Source organism: Leopardus geoffroyi, chromosome B1 (assembly GCF_018350155.1).
Source record: "Leopardus geoffroyi isolate Oge1 chromosome B1, O.geoffroyi_Oge1_pat1.0, whole genome shotgun sequence".
Classification (NCBI taxonomy): Eukaryota; Metazoa; Chordata; class Mammalia; order Carnivora; family Felidae; genus Leopardus; species Leopardus geoffroyi.
The window spans coordinates 122,221,899-122,236,890 of NC_059327.1; the positions used below are offsets into that span (position 1 = coordinate 122,221,899).

Sequence of the window (14,992 nt, forward strand, 5' to 3'; positions counted from 1 at the left end):
TATGTACACAATCATCTGTGATGACCTAATGTGTTATAATATCTTTCTAATCCTTCCTAATAAGGAATATACCTTTTAATAGTGCCTCTCAATAAACAAATACTTGATTCTATTGTAAAGATTTTCATAAAAATAAGAAACAAATGGCTAGAAAATATAAGTGAATTCAATGCCTTGATTGACTTCTGAAGCATTTAGTTTGCAACCTCTACTTATTAGTTCTTGAAAAAATTCCATTTACTATAAAAGTAGTGATATCATGATCATTTCAATGTAATAACTACAGAAGGAAGGAAAAATTTGAAGTAGGAGAAAAAAGATGTGGGACCCCCAAAATCACTTTTACCTTTCCATGGATTAGATGAAGGAGCACAGGTCTTTGTAAAGCTTCCAAGTTTTCCTTTCTTATGATTTTGGGTGGATTTTTTCCTTTGAAAATGCTCTTCTCTCCTCTCTGCTGATTCACATTTTCAACATTTACGTCTTTCATCTGGAAGCATGGAAAGAAACATGTTAGAAAAACTTGCTATCTCTATTTCCATCATAGTCTTTTAGAAAATAAAATGCTAAAGCAATAAACAGGGTTGGCCATAACTTATTCTGTTGCTTTTCAATTCATGATTCATAGGACTTAGCCATTAACTTTAAAATAATGGAGAAGTCACATGAAAATTAGGTTTTTGAATTAGGTAAAAATACTGATACTTTAATAAATCTGTGAATTCAGGTTTGTAATAATCATGACTGAAAGGTAGCTCTTTTTTGTCACTGTCACTCTCCTTATTCATTTTGACTATTGCTGTCTGCCTGATCTCCTCACTTTCTTTACCATTTTTTGGAAAGGAATCCTGTCCCATTGTATTTCACTTGTATATACAAAATCAAAGATGAACAGTCTGATTACTGAACAAGGAGGTACATAATGTTTTCTGCAGAATAGTTTACTGTTCTATTGAGAAATGGTTTAGAGAGGTGGATGATGAAGTTTTGAGCCAACCTGGAAGTCACAACAGCTATTAGACATCCAAAGAAGCAAAGATCACTTGATACATGTATTGCAATGACACCTCATTATAAAGTTTATCAACAACTACTTATCAGTTATAATGGAACAAATCTTGGTCCCGTGTACCTGCTTCACACCAACACGTAGAAGAATAACAGACTTTACTAGAGAAATCTATTGCCTTTAGGCCTTTGAAAGCAAATATGGAATCACCATATATTAAAACTGAAAGAGGTCCCAGAGACCATATGATTTGACCTCCTTTCTCAACACATAAATCTAAACTGTCATAATTGACCAAATACGGCCATGCAGGAGAGCACCTGGCTCTTTCCTCAGGAAGAACACAGAATGGGTTCACTTCCTCATTGGTACTTCCGTTATATGGAGGCACTCAGGAAAATTGAGAGGTTCCAATATTGTCTCCTCCTTCAGTGAAAGTAGTCTTAATTGTTTTTCACATGACATGGATTCTAGACTCCTCACTCCTAGAACATTTCAACTGGGTTATAGTTTAATGTGCCTATTAGTGAGAAATATAGACCTGGACATCGTAGCATAGTTACTCACTAGCATATGCCTTCTTTTGCTTGCTTCAACAACTTAGAAAGACCAGATTACTTTTTATTGGCAAAAACTCCAAAACTGTAGATCTATTTATTTTAGCGATAGATAACAAAGTAAAGAGATATATAACCAAGAGCACAAAACAATTGCTCTCAAATGATAACATTTCTCAAAGACTTTGCTGACTCTAATCTTTGCATCCCTGGTAGAAAATACCTACTGTGATTTGGATCAGTTGGTCATCATCGCCATCAGGATTCCTCCACAGTAAGACGACATCCACATTAGATGAAATTCGGTAGCCTACACTGTCTTGGAGTTTTCCTTTGCCCCGATCAAGAAGAACTTCAGTGGAATATGTGAGTTTGTACAGACGGTCATTATTTAATGAGAGACCGGTTGTGTGACCTGCATAAAGATTGTGACACAAGTCAAGTCTCAGTTGTAAGGTACTTGTCATGCCATGGAGTGTGCTATCTTGCCATCAATGCATTCCTTGTCCAGCATAGTGCTGCCTAGTGGGACCTTAGTAATATTTGCTAAATGAAAGATGTTTCTATTCTCCATTTGCTGAAATCACTGACTTGAACAACAACAAAAAGAACAAACAAATAAACTTCCATTTCAGAACAGACATTAATTTGTATCCTTTATCAATAATCAGATGATCTAAATATCGCTCTGGTTGAACTATACAACAGTTTTTTTAAGGAAATGTCATTGCATTGCTTTTAATTATATGAATGTGATTTCTCTTCTCTCTCCAGCTTTATTGAGGTAAAATGAATATGATTCCAGGTAGAGGTTTAGCCAGGAATTGCTTTACAAAATTAATAAAAACTATTTGTAACTAATATATCATTTCAGTGCAACAGATCAATGCCAAGGTAATTTTAGGGTTTAGAAGGCAGTTCCTTAAATTGGATATTTTGAATATTTAAAGACTATCCCCCCCAATGCAATTAATTCTACTAGTCACAGTAAAAATATTATAGTTTATTTAATTATAGTAAACTTTTAGTACAAAGGTACATTTCAAGGTTATACATATGTAATTTTAAATTAGCTATTCCTGAAGAAAATAATGTTTTTACTACACAAGATTTTAGTACCAGTTTTAATTTAGCATCGGCAGCTTAATGTCAAATAGTATAGTGAGCCAAAATAATTGATATATGAAGCAGTTTACACATTGTCTAATTCAGCTTACCTTAACCCAAAGAAATGTGACACAGGAGGATCAAATCTTTACCAGAGATGATTTGAAGTTTATGGTCATGCAAACCCTCTGTGTATTTTCTATCTATAGCTCACAGGACATAGTCAAAAAAGATTCCAGGATACATTTTTCCTCAGTGCTAATGAGGTTGCATTGCCTAGTGAACTATAATAAGCAACCATAAGTTTTTCTTCCCTCAGGAAATATGCCTATGGAGGGAGGGCGAGGAAAGGAAGTTCAAATGAGTAGGCCAGAAGAGAGGTAGCTGAGAAAGAAAACAAAGTTACTTTGCAAAGCCAAAAATTAAGAAAACTTCTGAAGTCTACTGTGTCCATCATCTACTATAGTGCCTCCTGTTGAGAGGAAAAAAAATGGTCAAAACACATCGTCTCAGGGCATCTGGGTGGCTCAGTCAGATAAATGTCCGACTTCGGCTCAGGTCATGATCTCTCAGTCAGTGAGTTCAAGCCCCGTGTCAGGCTCTGTGCTGACAGCTCAGAGCCTGGAGCCTGCTTTGGATTCTGTGTCTCCCTCTCTCTCTGCCCCTCCCCCACTCCCTCCCTCTCTCTCTTTCAGATAAATGAACATTAAAAAAAATTTAATTAAAAAAACACATCGTCTCTAATAAACTGTTCAATGTGCTTTATGTACATTAACTTCTTTAATTCTCACAAAACCCAGTGGGGTAGGTACCATTATTAGTCTCCTTTTATAGATAAGGAAACCGAAGGGCATAGAGATTATACATTTTCCCCAAGATGACCCAGACAGTTAGTGATAGAGTCGGGATTTGAACCCAGGCTGTCTGGCTCTAGAGACCATGCTCTTGCCTGTGCTGCACACAACTAAACCTTTAGGTTGAACTCTTCTCCATTCCTAGGGAGGGAGCTAGGAATTCACTCATACATCCAACAAGGATGGACTGAGCACCTGGGTGGTAGGCACTTTTCTAGGCTCTGGGGCTGTACTAATTAATAATCAGACAAAATGTCTGCCTTTGTGGAGCTTACATTTAAATGAGGAGATGAGCAATAAAAAAGTATATAAGCATATTAGAAATGTTAGAAGTGCTAATGAAGAAAAATGAAACAGGAAAGGGAATGGGAATGCTGAGGGAAAGAGCTTTGTGAGAAGGTAATAGTCTGGACAAAGGCTTTAGGCCACATGGATATCTGTGGGAAGGGCATCCCTTCTATCTGCATGCTTGCACCTGCCCCAGCCCTCCACACACATAGACAGAATAGCAAGTTTAAAGGCCCTAAGGAGAGCGCAGTGCAGGTGTAATGGAGGAACAGCAGGGAGGCCAAAGAGGCCAGAATTCAGTGAAAGACACTACAGAAGATGAGACCAAAAAGGAAAGTTTTGGGTGGTGAAGTTATATATTTTGACAAACCTTCAAAGAAAGGGGATACAGAGACAAGGAACAGGGATCTAGAAAAGCTAGAAGGAAGTGTGGGAGGGGAGTATCCAAGAGTATACATACAAACATACACTGTGTCCAAGCAGCAAATCAGGCAGAACCTCAGTTATAAGATACAGAAGACAAAAAAAAAAAAAAAAAAAAAAAAAAAAAAAAAAAGTCAGGAAAGGGGCACCTGGGTGGCTCAGTTGGCTGAGTATCTGGCTCTTGATTTCAGCTCAGGTCATGATCCTGGGGTTGTGGGATCAAGGCCCATGTTGTGGAGAGAAATTCTCCCTCTCTCTCCCTTTGTCCCTCTCCCCTGCTGACATGTTCTCTCTCTCTATCTCTCTCTCTCTCTCTGTCTCTCTCTCATGATAATAAGAAAAAAAAGTCAGGAAAAACCCTGGAGGAGATAAAGTCTATGACTACCTCTTGCCTCCCCTACCTCAACCTCTTCCACATTTTAACTGGGGACACTGCTACAGGTTCAAACATTGATTTTCTGATCAGGAAAGACATTTTGGCCAGAGAGCCTTCTTTTTATCATGCCTATCGAATTCCACAGAGGGCATAAAGGAAATAACATGTCTTATCTAATCCTCACAGCAATTCTGAAAGGTAAGCATTATAGACAGCTGAGAAAAGCTGACTCTGCTCTCAACCCAACATAGCAGATAGAATGCAGAATTTGATGTTTAAATTTACTAAGATCCAAGTTTTGTGGGCTACATAAAGATATCTTCTGGTTAAAATAACTATGAAAAGTTTGTAGGAAGGTAGCCTCTCTTAAATTTTAAAGATTTCCGAAGTATTATGTTGATCATTTTTTCCTTGCTCTTCCTTTACCAGTCAAAAGAATGTGAAAGCAGACAATATATAATAGATCAGAACTTGACTATGATGTGGAAATGATAAAGCATAGGAAAGAATAGGCCTTGTTCTAGATCTTTTTCCTACCTCTTGAAACAAGAGATAAAACCTCAAATGATTCAAATAAGTGAATCATGCTGTAATATTGTCCCTGTTATCCTTTCCTCTTTGATTAGTGTTTCTCTGTTCATGTTATTCAGAGATCTGGCAACACTGGCGATGGGAGCATGTTCTGTTTATACTGCTGACTTACTTCTTTCTTAGGATGTTACTCTATAGAGTATACGGGAATGGCATTTTTTGAAACTGAATTTAGACAAAACCTCTTCAACATGTCCCTTCAAATGCATTTAAAAATTTTAAGTGACTTAAAAGCACCAAAACTCTTGGTTTTCAACCTGTAAAGAAATATCTTAAAATATATATTTTGAAACAGGTAAATTCAAGGTGAGACTTAAAGGCGCATGCAACAGTGGTAAGGGTAGGCAATGGAATTGAGGATTCCAACAGAAAACTCTAAGACAAAATGTAAAAGAGTAGGATGAAGGACAAGGGAAAAAGATTGGAAGATGTGATTGATGTGAATGGACTGAAAAGCGTGGGTCAGGCCAGGGACTTGAGAGCAAGACTGGAAGTAAAGGAATCGGTCGTGTTCAGAGATAACAAGATTAATAAACAGAACGCTCATGCCTAGGTTAGCAAAAGTAAAAGCACACCCAAAGAATGCACTGAAAATAGATACACCATTACAAAATATGATTGAGAAAAAGTAGGGGAAACTTGAGTCTTTAGGACATTCATACTCAGCCTATCTCTTCTAAATAGACCCTCATCTGTATGAATCTCACCCACCTTCTCTCAGTCCAACCTCTGCTCAATATCTGCCCAGATCTGGGGATTTGCCAAACAGTTGCATTTATAATTAAATATAACATGGGTGTTGAGGTGATACATGAGATCCCCAAATTTATCATGGCCTGATTTTAAAATAGACTTTCACAAGGAGTTTGTTTCTTAAATGTCAATCATTACAGAAGGCAAGGAATCTATAATAAAATCATGGTACTGTAACACAAAAAGTTATCACATTCAGGTAGAGAGAGAGCTGTCAAGTCCTATACTTTTTATTTATGATATTTGGTATAGGTAGCTTGTACCGTGAAGCTAATGATGCTTAAGCTTTGAGGCCCTCACTTGCCCAAGCTCCTTCCAAGATCTTGGAAGGGACCCTAGCAATGTGCACACATGCCATATCTTTTCTTTCAGTAACATTTGCAAAAGTAAGGTATTTTTGCAATTTTTTCTCAAGATGCCCCCTAAATTGCATAAGCTTCAGGTTCTAAAACTCTGGATTCGCCACTGAGTTTGTACACAACACGTGGTAGCTATCTGTCATATTTTAAACCATATTTCCTGTATGTCATTGTTGTGTATGTGTGTGTGTGTTTCAGTCATTATAACTGCATGTATTCGAAAACACCAAGTTATCCAATTTTTTTCCTTTATAGAGTAGAAAAAAATAGTATATAATAACTACCATAGTTCAATTATTTTTCTCAAAATAATAAGGGTATTAGTCTTGATATTATGGTGTATAAATCCCTCATATTTCAAATACTCTACAATTCATTTGGCAGATAATAGCAAGTAAGGACTGTATTTTTAAATACTAAACACTTTAGAAACTGGTGTTTTAAGAAACTAAAGAAATCTTTAGTTCAAGAAACTAAAGTGTTATTTGCTTAGGTAAAATAATTTAAATTTAGCCCTGCATTTTTCTGTTTCAATAACAAAGATTGTCTTCTCTCCTCGTGTGGAAATTTTCCACACGAGAAATCTTGAGACAAATTTCACTTATGAAAATCTAATTATCCCAAAAGGGTTTTAGAAGATTAATGTGAATTGTTTTGTATCACTTAGGATACATAGTTATTAAAACTGGACCCTATCATGCATGCTAAGTGATGTGTTAGATCAACTGGTTTTGACAGTGTATCCTCGTAAGAGACTCTAAAAGTGTTTATTTTACAGGTGCAACATTTAGAAATCCAAGGAGTTTGTTTACATTCTGGTTGATTTAAAAGAAGATTCCGTAATAATACATTTCATTCAGTTTTTAGAAATCATTCCATAAACCATCATAAACCATCCAATAAACCATCATAAAATATGTTTGTTCTGAAAGGTATACAATTCATATGTATTTTTAAAAATCAACTTTATCTTAAAGTAGAAACTACAACTAGCAACACTATTAATCCAAAGACAATAAGTCTTATTTCTTAAATCAATACCATGTAGTTTTATTTTCTTTAATTCACCACTTATGATAATCCTCACTTTTGAATGGCAATGCAATTAAATACATACTTTACTATTTCATTCATAATTCTTTGGCAAATCAAATGCCTGTTTCATTGAGCCTAATGCTTCTTGATGTCACATTGCTAAGCAACTAGAAGAAAATTTAAAAACTGATTTTTTAAAATCCTCTTTTACAATTCAAATGAAGGAGCTGCATTCAGTGAGTGACCAACAGCAGCAGGTAACAATAGCTGGCATTTCTTTTCTCCCTTTTAAAAATAGACCATGAATGAGACATTGAAGCAAGGAGCACATTAGTCTAAGGGACTGAAACTAAAAGGGACCTCTGTTTCCTTAATGTATGTAGGAATTTGAATTTGATTTTCATTCCAATCCAGTCATGCCTTCACAAGTATTCCAAAGTTTTGTAGTTTTGAAGATGATTTAGTTAGAAACTCTTTCACTGTTCACACACACACACACACACACACACACACACACACACACATTTTTTCTCTCAGTGATTAAAATTAAAGTTAAGCAAACGGTGACACAAACTTACCTTTAACAGAGGCTGAATATGAGGAAATGAAGCAGAGAAAAAGCACAGCAAGAAGAATCATATTGACTAGCTACCCTCTAATGCATCCAGTTCCCAGCCAGGAGTCACTGAGAAGTGGACTCTTCTGGTGGCAATGAGGGAGTGACCCTCCTCAGAACCTGCAACAAGCGTGTTTATCTTTGGGGAAAGGTCAGATTCCAAACTCCAAAATGAGGACCTAAGTTCACCAAAGAACTCACTATTAATGATTAAACTTAGGTGGGCTGCAGTTTTCAGTCTCTCACTCTTTTTCCTTTTTTTTTAACTCAAGAAGGAAAATCAAGAAAATGTTCACTTTTGAGAGCTAAACCAGTCTGCCTTCCTACAAATTCAGAAGTGCTTAAGGACATTTGAGAACAACTGGTAGTGATGCTTTTTGGCTCAATACACAATAATCATCATGCCTATATTAAGTGCTTATCTGTACATTTGGCCACATTGTGTGGGAGGGGGACAAGGATTCTCAAACTAAGCTAAACTTAATTGAATTTTATTATGTCTTTTATGGTCATCTTGGAATTTTTTTATACTATTTGTATGCTGTTATTTAAAAATCACTCTGAATTTTATAATTCATTTAAACATTTTTAGGTTGTACCACCACCAATCACTTCAAAAATTATGTTACAGTACATAGAACTTTCAGTTTTGAAAACTAGATGGTTCTTTTTATATGTGAAACTAATGGGGTTGTAGCAAATCAGCATTGCCTATCATTAACATGTGAGCCTATCAAATGAGGATATTACAGTAGACATCTAGCTATTTCTGTGACAAGAAACACTTGTCTAAGTCCTCAGACTGGCTGGCTGGAGTCCCCTATGCTTTCTGAATCTCATTTCTAGGAAGAAATTCAGAGGGGGAATTCCAGCCCTTAGCACTTTTGCTACAGAAAATTAATTAGGAAAGTTTTCTAGAATTAAAGTGAATATTCTAGTATGGCTATGACCATACTAACTGAACTAACTCTTGTCCTTGAAAACTCCTGTGAGAAAGCTGCTAGGAATAAAACCTACTAAAATGAGGTGGTTTGGGGAGGCATTGTGGGGATGTTTTGGCAGGGAATCAAATACTTGTGAAGGGCTATTTGAATGAAAATATTATAAGTAAGTAAATATTGTAAGTATATAAAAATACTTACAGCCATGTTTAAGTATAAAACAGGTTCTTAAAGTTTCTATCCTCTTTCTCAAAACCCTTTTCTAGAATTCTAACCTTAAGCTTACATCTTTTAGACAACTCAGATGAGAGACAGCTAACTTAATAGAGTCACAAAATGAAATATAAACTTTATGGGGCGCCTGGGTGGCGCAGTCGGTTAAGCGTCCGACTTCAGCCAGGTCACGATCTCACGGTCCGTGAGTTCGAGCCCCGCGTCGGGCTCTGGGCTGATGGCTCAGAGCCTGGAGCCTGTTTCCGATTCTGTGTCTCCCTCTCTCTCTGCCCCTCCCCCGTTCATGCTCTGTCTCTCTCTGTCCCAAAAATAAATAAACGTTGAAAAAAATTTTTTTAAAGAAATATAAACTTTAAACATCTCTGAGGTTAAGCATATTACCTCTTGAAATCTATTTTTGTATAAAGAACTGACAGATGAAAATTGTTTGTCTTTATTGCGATTAGAATTTTATTTGCTACCATAAGTTTCATACATAAATAATGGCTAAATGTTTAAAATAAACATTTCAAAAATAAAATATTTGGCTGTGACTATCACCTTAAAATTATAAATATTAAGTTTTCCTGGGGTAAACAGAAAAGGCCATTCTTAGAAAAATGTTTGTTGAAAAAATAAAAGTTTTTATGAATAACAGGAATGCTAAACACAAGGCAATGTGGAAATGCTTTGTTGCTTTACATTTAAATACATTTCTATGTGCTCCACAATTTCTGCATTACATACATAGTGATATGCAGCCTTTAGACTCACCTAAACTTGCTATGCTTATTTATTTAAATAAAAGACTGGTTTAAATCATATGTGATTCTATGATAACTGTCTTTTGTATTTCCATTTGAGGCTCACAGTTACATAGACCTTTAATGTTTGTGGTTAGACTATGTGATGCATGATACGTGTCTCTTTGGGTAAAGTACCATTTGTTGTCAAACGTTTACCAGAGTCCAACCAATAAAAGACACATCACTATTGCCTAATAAAATAAACGCTGTTTCATTCAAGCATTTGCTTTGGACTAGAACGCTTCTATGAATCACACTATTAAATAGTCATTTCAGCATAGAATGTTCAAAGAAGCCTGTTTCTGTCGGTAATAAATAATATCATCGTTCTATATTTTGCTTAGAACTTTCACTTTGTACAAAGACATTTGAAAGACTTAAGGTTGTTTCACCAAAAATAAAGTAAGAATGCCAAACTCTTTCCATATTCGGTGAATTCTGTATACCGAAGAAGAGGCACACTCCTCTATGGCTCGGTTGATCAAGTAAAGCAAACGTAGTATAATATATGTGGAAGGTATCTCCCCAAACTCATCTCTTATTTTACATGCATGTGAAGCAGGACCAGAGCATAGCACAGTATAAAAATAACAAGAGCTATCATCTATGAAACAATTACTGTGTATAATAAACTATGCTGAGCACTTTAGATTTTTTATTGTACATCCTAACAATCAATTTACATATTAGAAAAATGAGGCTTGGATTAATTTGGTAAAAATGACTTAAGAAATATGGAAAAACAAACCCTAAAATCTAATCATTATTCTCCTTTACTTTAAAAATATTAAAGATAAGATGCAGAAAACTTGATTTCTTAAGAATGACAGAGAATTATTAATTGGGACTGTCACTAACTTTGGTAAATCCACCACAATTTTGTACAGAGGCTAACAGGGCACTTGATTGTTGTGTTTAAATGTTCCAGGCTGAACATACAGGGGGAAAAACTGATCTGTGCTAACGAGACCAAAAATCAAACAACAGATTTTAAAACAATTCTCTTGCAATGAAATTCTATTGGTAGTACTTGACACTGGAATATCTGCTATACACCTATTTTGCAGTGATAAATAAGAAACTATGACATAAAGATGAATTACTAATTCCAAAGTGCAGTTGTGTTTCTGTTGAGTAACAGAGGTTGTTAGGAGTTAACTCATTTTCATAGATTGGAAGATAAATGAACTTCACACGCTAGAGGTTGGAAGGAAATGTATTACCCTACCAGATATAGATACAGTAAGTCAGGCTATATGAAAGCTGTTAGAGGAGGGGAAAGTCTTTATAACATTATAACACTTTACTCTGTTCTTAGAAAAAAACCATGGCATTAATGGGAAAAAAACGTAAAAGGACACTTCAAATACCCCAAAGTGGTCATAATAAAGTCTAACAGCATTTTCAATTCAGTGAGGGAGTCAGAATTTTCAAGATCCTGCATGAAATAATTTTGTTAGATTGAGAATACTCTTATGATGTGATGATCTCTTTTATACCAATGCAAAATTATAGGAGAGTATATAAACTATTTTAAAAGGTATACTTTAAGAATTCTTTGAAAAAATAAAAACCGAAGTGCCTAACACTAAATGCCTTTCTTTAACAAGAATAAACTTGAGACTTAGGTTTGAAACATTTGAAATCTCCAAAAAGGATAGCAATTTTTCCAAAATGAAGTTATCAAACAAACTTTACCTTCACCCCCACCTCCAGATACACACATATTTGACAACAAAAACAAAATCTTTAAGTGTCAATAACAGTCACCCTGAGGGGAATCTAACTTTACATTATCTTTAGCCACAAAACCCCTGAATTTCTAGCATTTAAAGGAGAGAATTGATGACTCTCTTTCAGTAGACTGCTATAAAGACAACAAAATTTATTATTATTTTTAACGTTTTTATTTATTTTTGAAAGACAGAGAGAGACAGAGCACAAGTGAGGGAGGAAGAGAGAGAAGGAGACACAGAACCCGAAGCAAGCTCCAGGCTCTGAGCTGTCAGCCCAAAACCCGACATGGGGCTCGAACTTACAAACTGTGAGATCATGACCTGAGCCAAAGTTGGACGCTTAACCGACTGAGCCAGCCAGGCACCCCAAAAGACAACAAAATTTAAATTTGGATCATGATGACTGATTTTAATTACCAAGACAGTCCAGAGATTTCCCATATAGCCTATACCAAGGCATTCCTATTATTATCTTACATTATTGTGGTAGATTTGTTCATTAAAAAAACAATATTGATACATTATTATTAACTAAAATACATACAGGCATACCTCATTCTATTGCACTTCACCCTACTGTGCTTTGAAGATCAAACTGGTGCCATTTTTCCAACAGCATTTGCTCACTCTGACTCTGTGTCACATTTTGGTAATTCTTGCAATATTTCAAACTTTTTCATTATTATATTTGTTATGGAGATCTGTGACCAGTGATCTTTGATGTTACTCTTGTAATTGTTTTAGGGCACCACAAACCACATCCGTATAAGACGGAGAATTTAATAAATATGTGTGTGTGTTCTGAATGCTCCACTGACTGGCCATTCCTCCATCTTTTCCATCTCCTTTGGCCTCCTTATTCCTTGAGTCACAATATTGAAATTAGGTCAGATGATAGCCCTACAATAGCCTCTAAATGTTCAAGTGAAAGGAAGGATCACAAGTCTCTCATGTTAAATAAAAAGCTGCAAATGATTAAGCGTAGTGAGAAACGCATGTTGAAAGTCAAGATAGGCCAAAAGCGAGGACTCTGGTGCCAAACAAATAGCCAACTTGTGAATGCAAAGGCAAAGTTCTTGAAGGAAATTAATATTAAAATTATTTCACTGAACACACGAATGATAAGAAAGTGAAACAGCCTTCTTGCAGATATGAAGAAAGGTTGAGTGTTCTAGATAGAAGATCAAATCAGCCACAACATTCCCTCATGCTAAAGCTTAATCCAGGGCAAGGCCCTCTTTTTAATTCTCTGAAGGGTGAGAAAGGTGAGGAAGCTGCAGAATTTGAAGCTAAAACAGAAAAATATGAAGAAAAGTTTGAAGCTAGCCGAGGTTGGTTCATGAGGTTTAAAGAAAGGAGTCACCTTCATAACATTAGTGCAAGGTAAAGCAGCAAGTGCTCATGTAGAAGCTACAGAAAGTTCTCCAGAAGATGTAGCTAAGATAATTCATGAAGGTGGCTACACTAAATAATAGATTCTCAATGTAGAAAAAGCAGAATATGCCATATTAATCATCATCTCAAATGTTCAAAGGACAGACTGACTGTCTTCTTAAGGGCTAATGCAGCTTGTGACTTTAGGTTGAAGCCAGTGCTCATTTGCCATTCAAAAGATCCTGGGGCCCTTAAGAATCATGCTAAAAAAATAAAATAAAAATAAAAAATAAAGAATCATGCTAAATCTCCTCTGCCTGTGCTCTAGCAATGAAACAACAAAGTCTGGATGATAGCACATCTGTTTAAAACATGGTAGACTAAATACTTTAAGCCCACTATTGTGACTTACTGCTCAGAAGACTTCCTTTCAAAATATTATGGCTCACTGACAATGCACCTGGTCACCCAAGAGCTCTGATGGAGCTGTACAATGAGATTCATGTTGTTTTAATGACCACTAACACAATATCTATTCCACAGCCTATGGATCAAGGAGTAATTTCAACTTTCAAGTCTTATTATTTAAGAAATGCATTTCATAAGGGACACTTGGGTGGCTCAGTCAGTTGAGCGTCCAGCTTTGGCTCAGCTCATGATCTCGTGATTCATGGGTTCAAACCCCATGTCGGGCTCTGTGTTGACAGCTCAGAGCCTGGAGCCTGCTTCAGGTTCTATGTCTCCCTCTCTTTCTCCCCCTCCCCCACTCTCTCTCTCTCTCTCTCTCTCAAAAATAAACATTAAAAAAAAAGAAATACATTTCATAAGGCTATAGCTGCCATAGCTCTGATGGATCTGAACAAAACCAATTAAAAACCTTTTGGAAAATATTCACCAATCTAGATGCCATTAAGAACATCTGTGATTCATGGGAAGAGATCAAAATATCAACATCAAAAGGAGTTTGGAAGAAGTTGACTCCAATCCTCAGGGAGTACTTTGAAGTGTTTAAGACTTCAGTGAAGGAAGTAAATACAGATATGGTAGAAACAGCAAGAGAACTAGAAGTGGAGCCTGAAGATGTAACTGGATTTGTGACTGGATTGTTGCAATGTCATGATAAAACCATAGCAGGTGAAAAGTTGCATTTTATGGGTGAGCAAAGAAAGTGGTTTCCTGAAATGGAATCTACTCCTGGTAAAGATTGTTGAAATGACAATAAAAAATTTAGAATATTACATAAACTTAGTTAACAAAGCAGCAGGGTTTGAGAGGATTGACTCCAATTTTGAAAGAAGTGCTATTGTGGGTAAAATGCATTTGCTGCGCATGAGCTGTAAGGCAATATCTCATTCCAGTTTGGATTTACCTTTCCCTGATGATTAGTGATGAAAAAGGTCTTCTCATGTGTCTGTTGGCTATCTGTATGTTTTCATGGAAAAACAAATGTCTACTCAAGTCTTCTGCTCATCTTTAAATCAGGTTGTTGTTTTTTTTATATTAATTTGTGTGTGTTCTTTATATATTTTGGGTATTAACCTCTTATTGGATGTTTGACTTGCAAATATCTTCTCCCACTCAGTACGTTGCCATTTCATTTTGTTGATGGTTTCCTTCACTCTTACAAAGTTTTTAGTTCAATGTAATCCCCCCCCCCTTTTTTTAAAGCTTTTGTTGTCCTTGGACCAGGAGATGGTCCAAAAAAAGTATTGGTAAGATTTATGTTTACAAGCTTCTTGCCTATGTTTTCTTTTAGGAGTTCTATGGTTTCAGGGCTTATAATCAAGCTTTTAATCTATTTTTAATTTATCTTGTATACAGTGTAAGATAGTGGTCCAGTTTTCCCAACACCATTGATGGAAGAGACTATCTCTTCCCCAGTGAATATTTTTGCCCCCTTTGTTATAAATTAATTGACCATGTATGTGTGGGTTTATCTCTAGGCTGTATATTA

General features: G+C 35.9%; 1 protein-coding gene across 2 annotated transcripts in view; it reads right to left on the minus strand.

The window, feature by feature from the left end:
* LOC123594956 (microsomal triglyceride transfer protein) overlaps positions 1-14,992 on the minus strand; it is a 59,517-nt gene that overhangs the window by 38,999 nt on the left and 5,526 nt on the right. The window contains exons 1-3 of one of the 2 annotated variants that reach the window (XM_045471999.1): positions 7,931-8,093; positions 1,794-1,981; positions 347-490 (exon numbers count right to left, since the gene is read on the minus strand). In XM_045471999.1, coding sequence (XP_045327955.1) covers positions 347-490; positions 1,794-1,981; positions 7,931-7,991 — 393 coding nt within the window. In that variant the 5' untranslated portion in view covers positions 7,992-8,093. Of the gene's footprint in view, positions 1-346; positions 491-1,793; positions 1,982-7,930; positions 8,094-14,992 lie in introns of those variants that run through there. The other variant, XM_045472008.1, reaches the window with a different exon arrangement.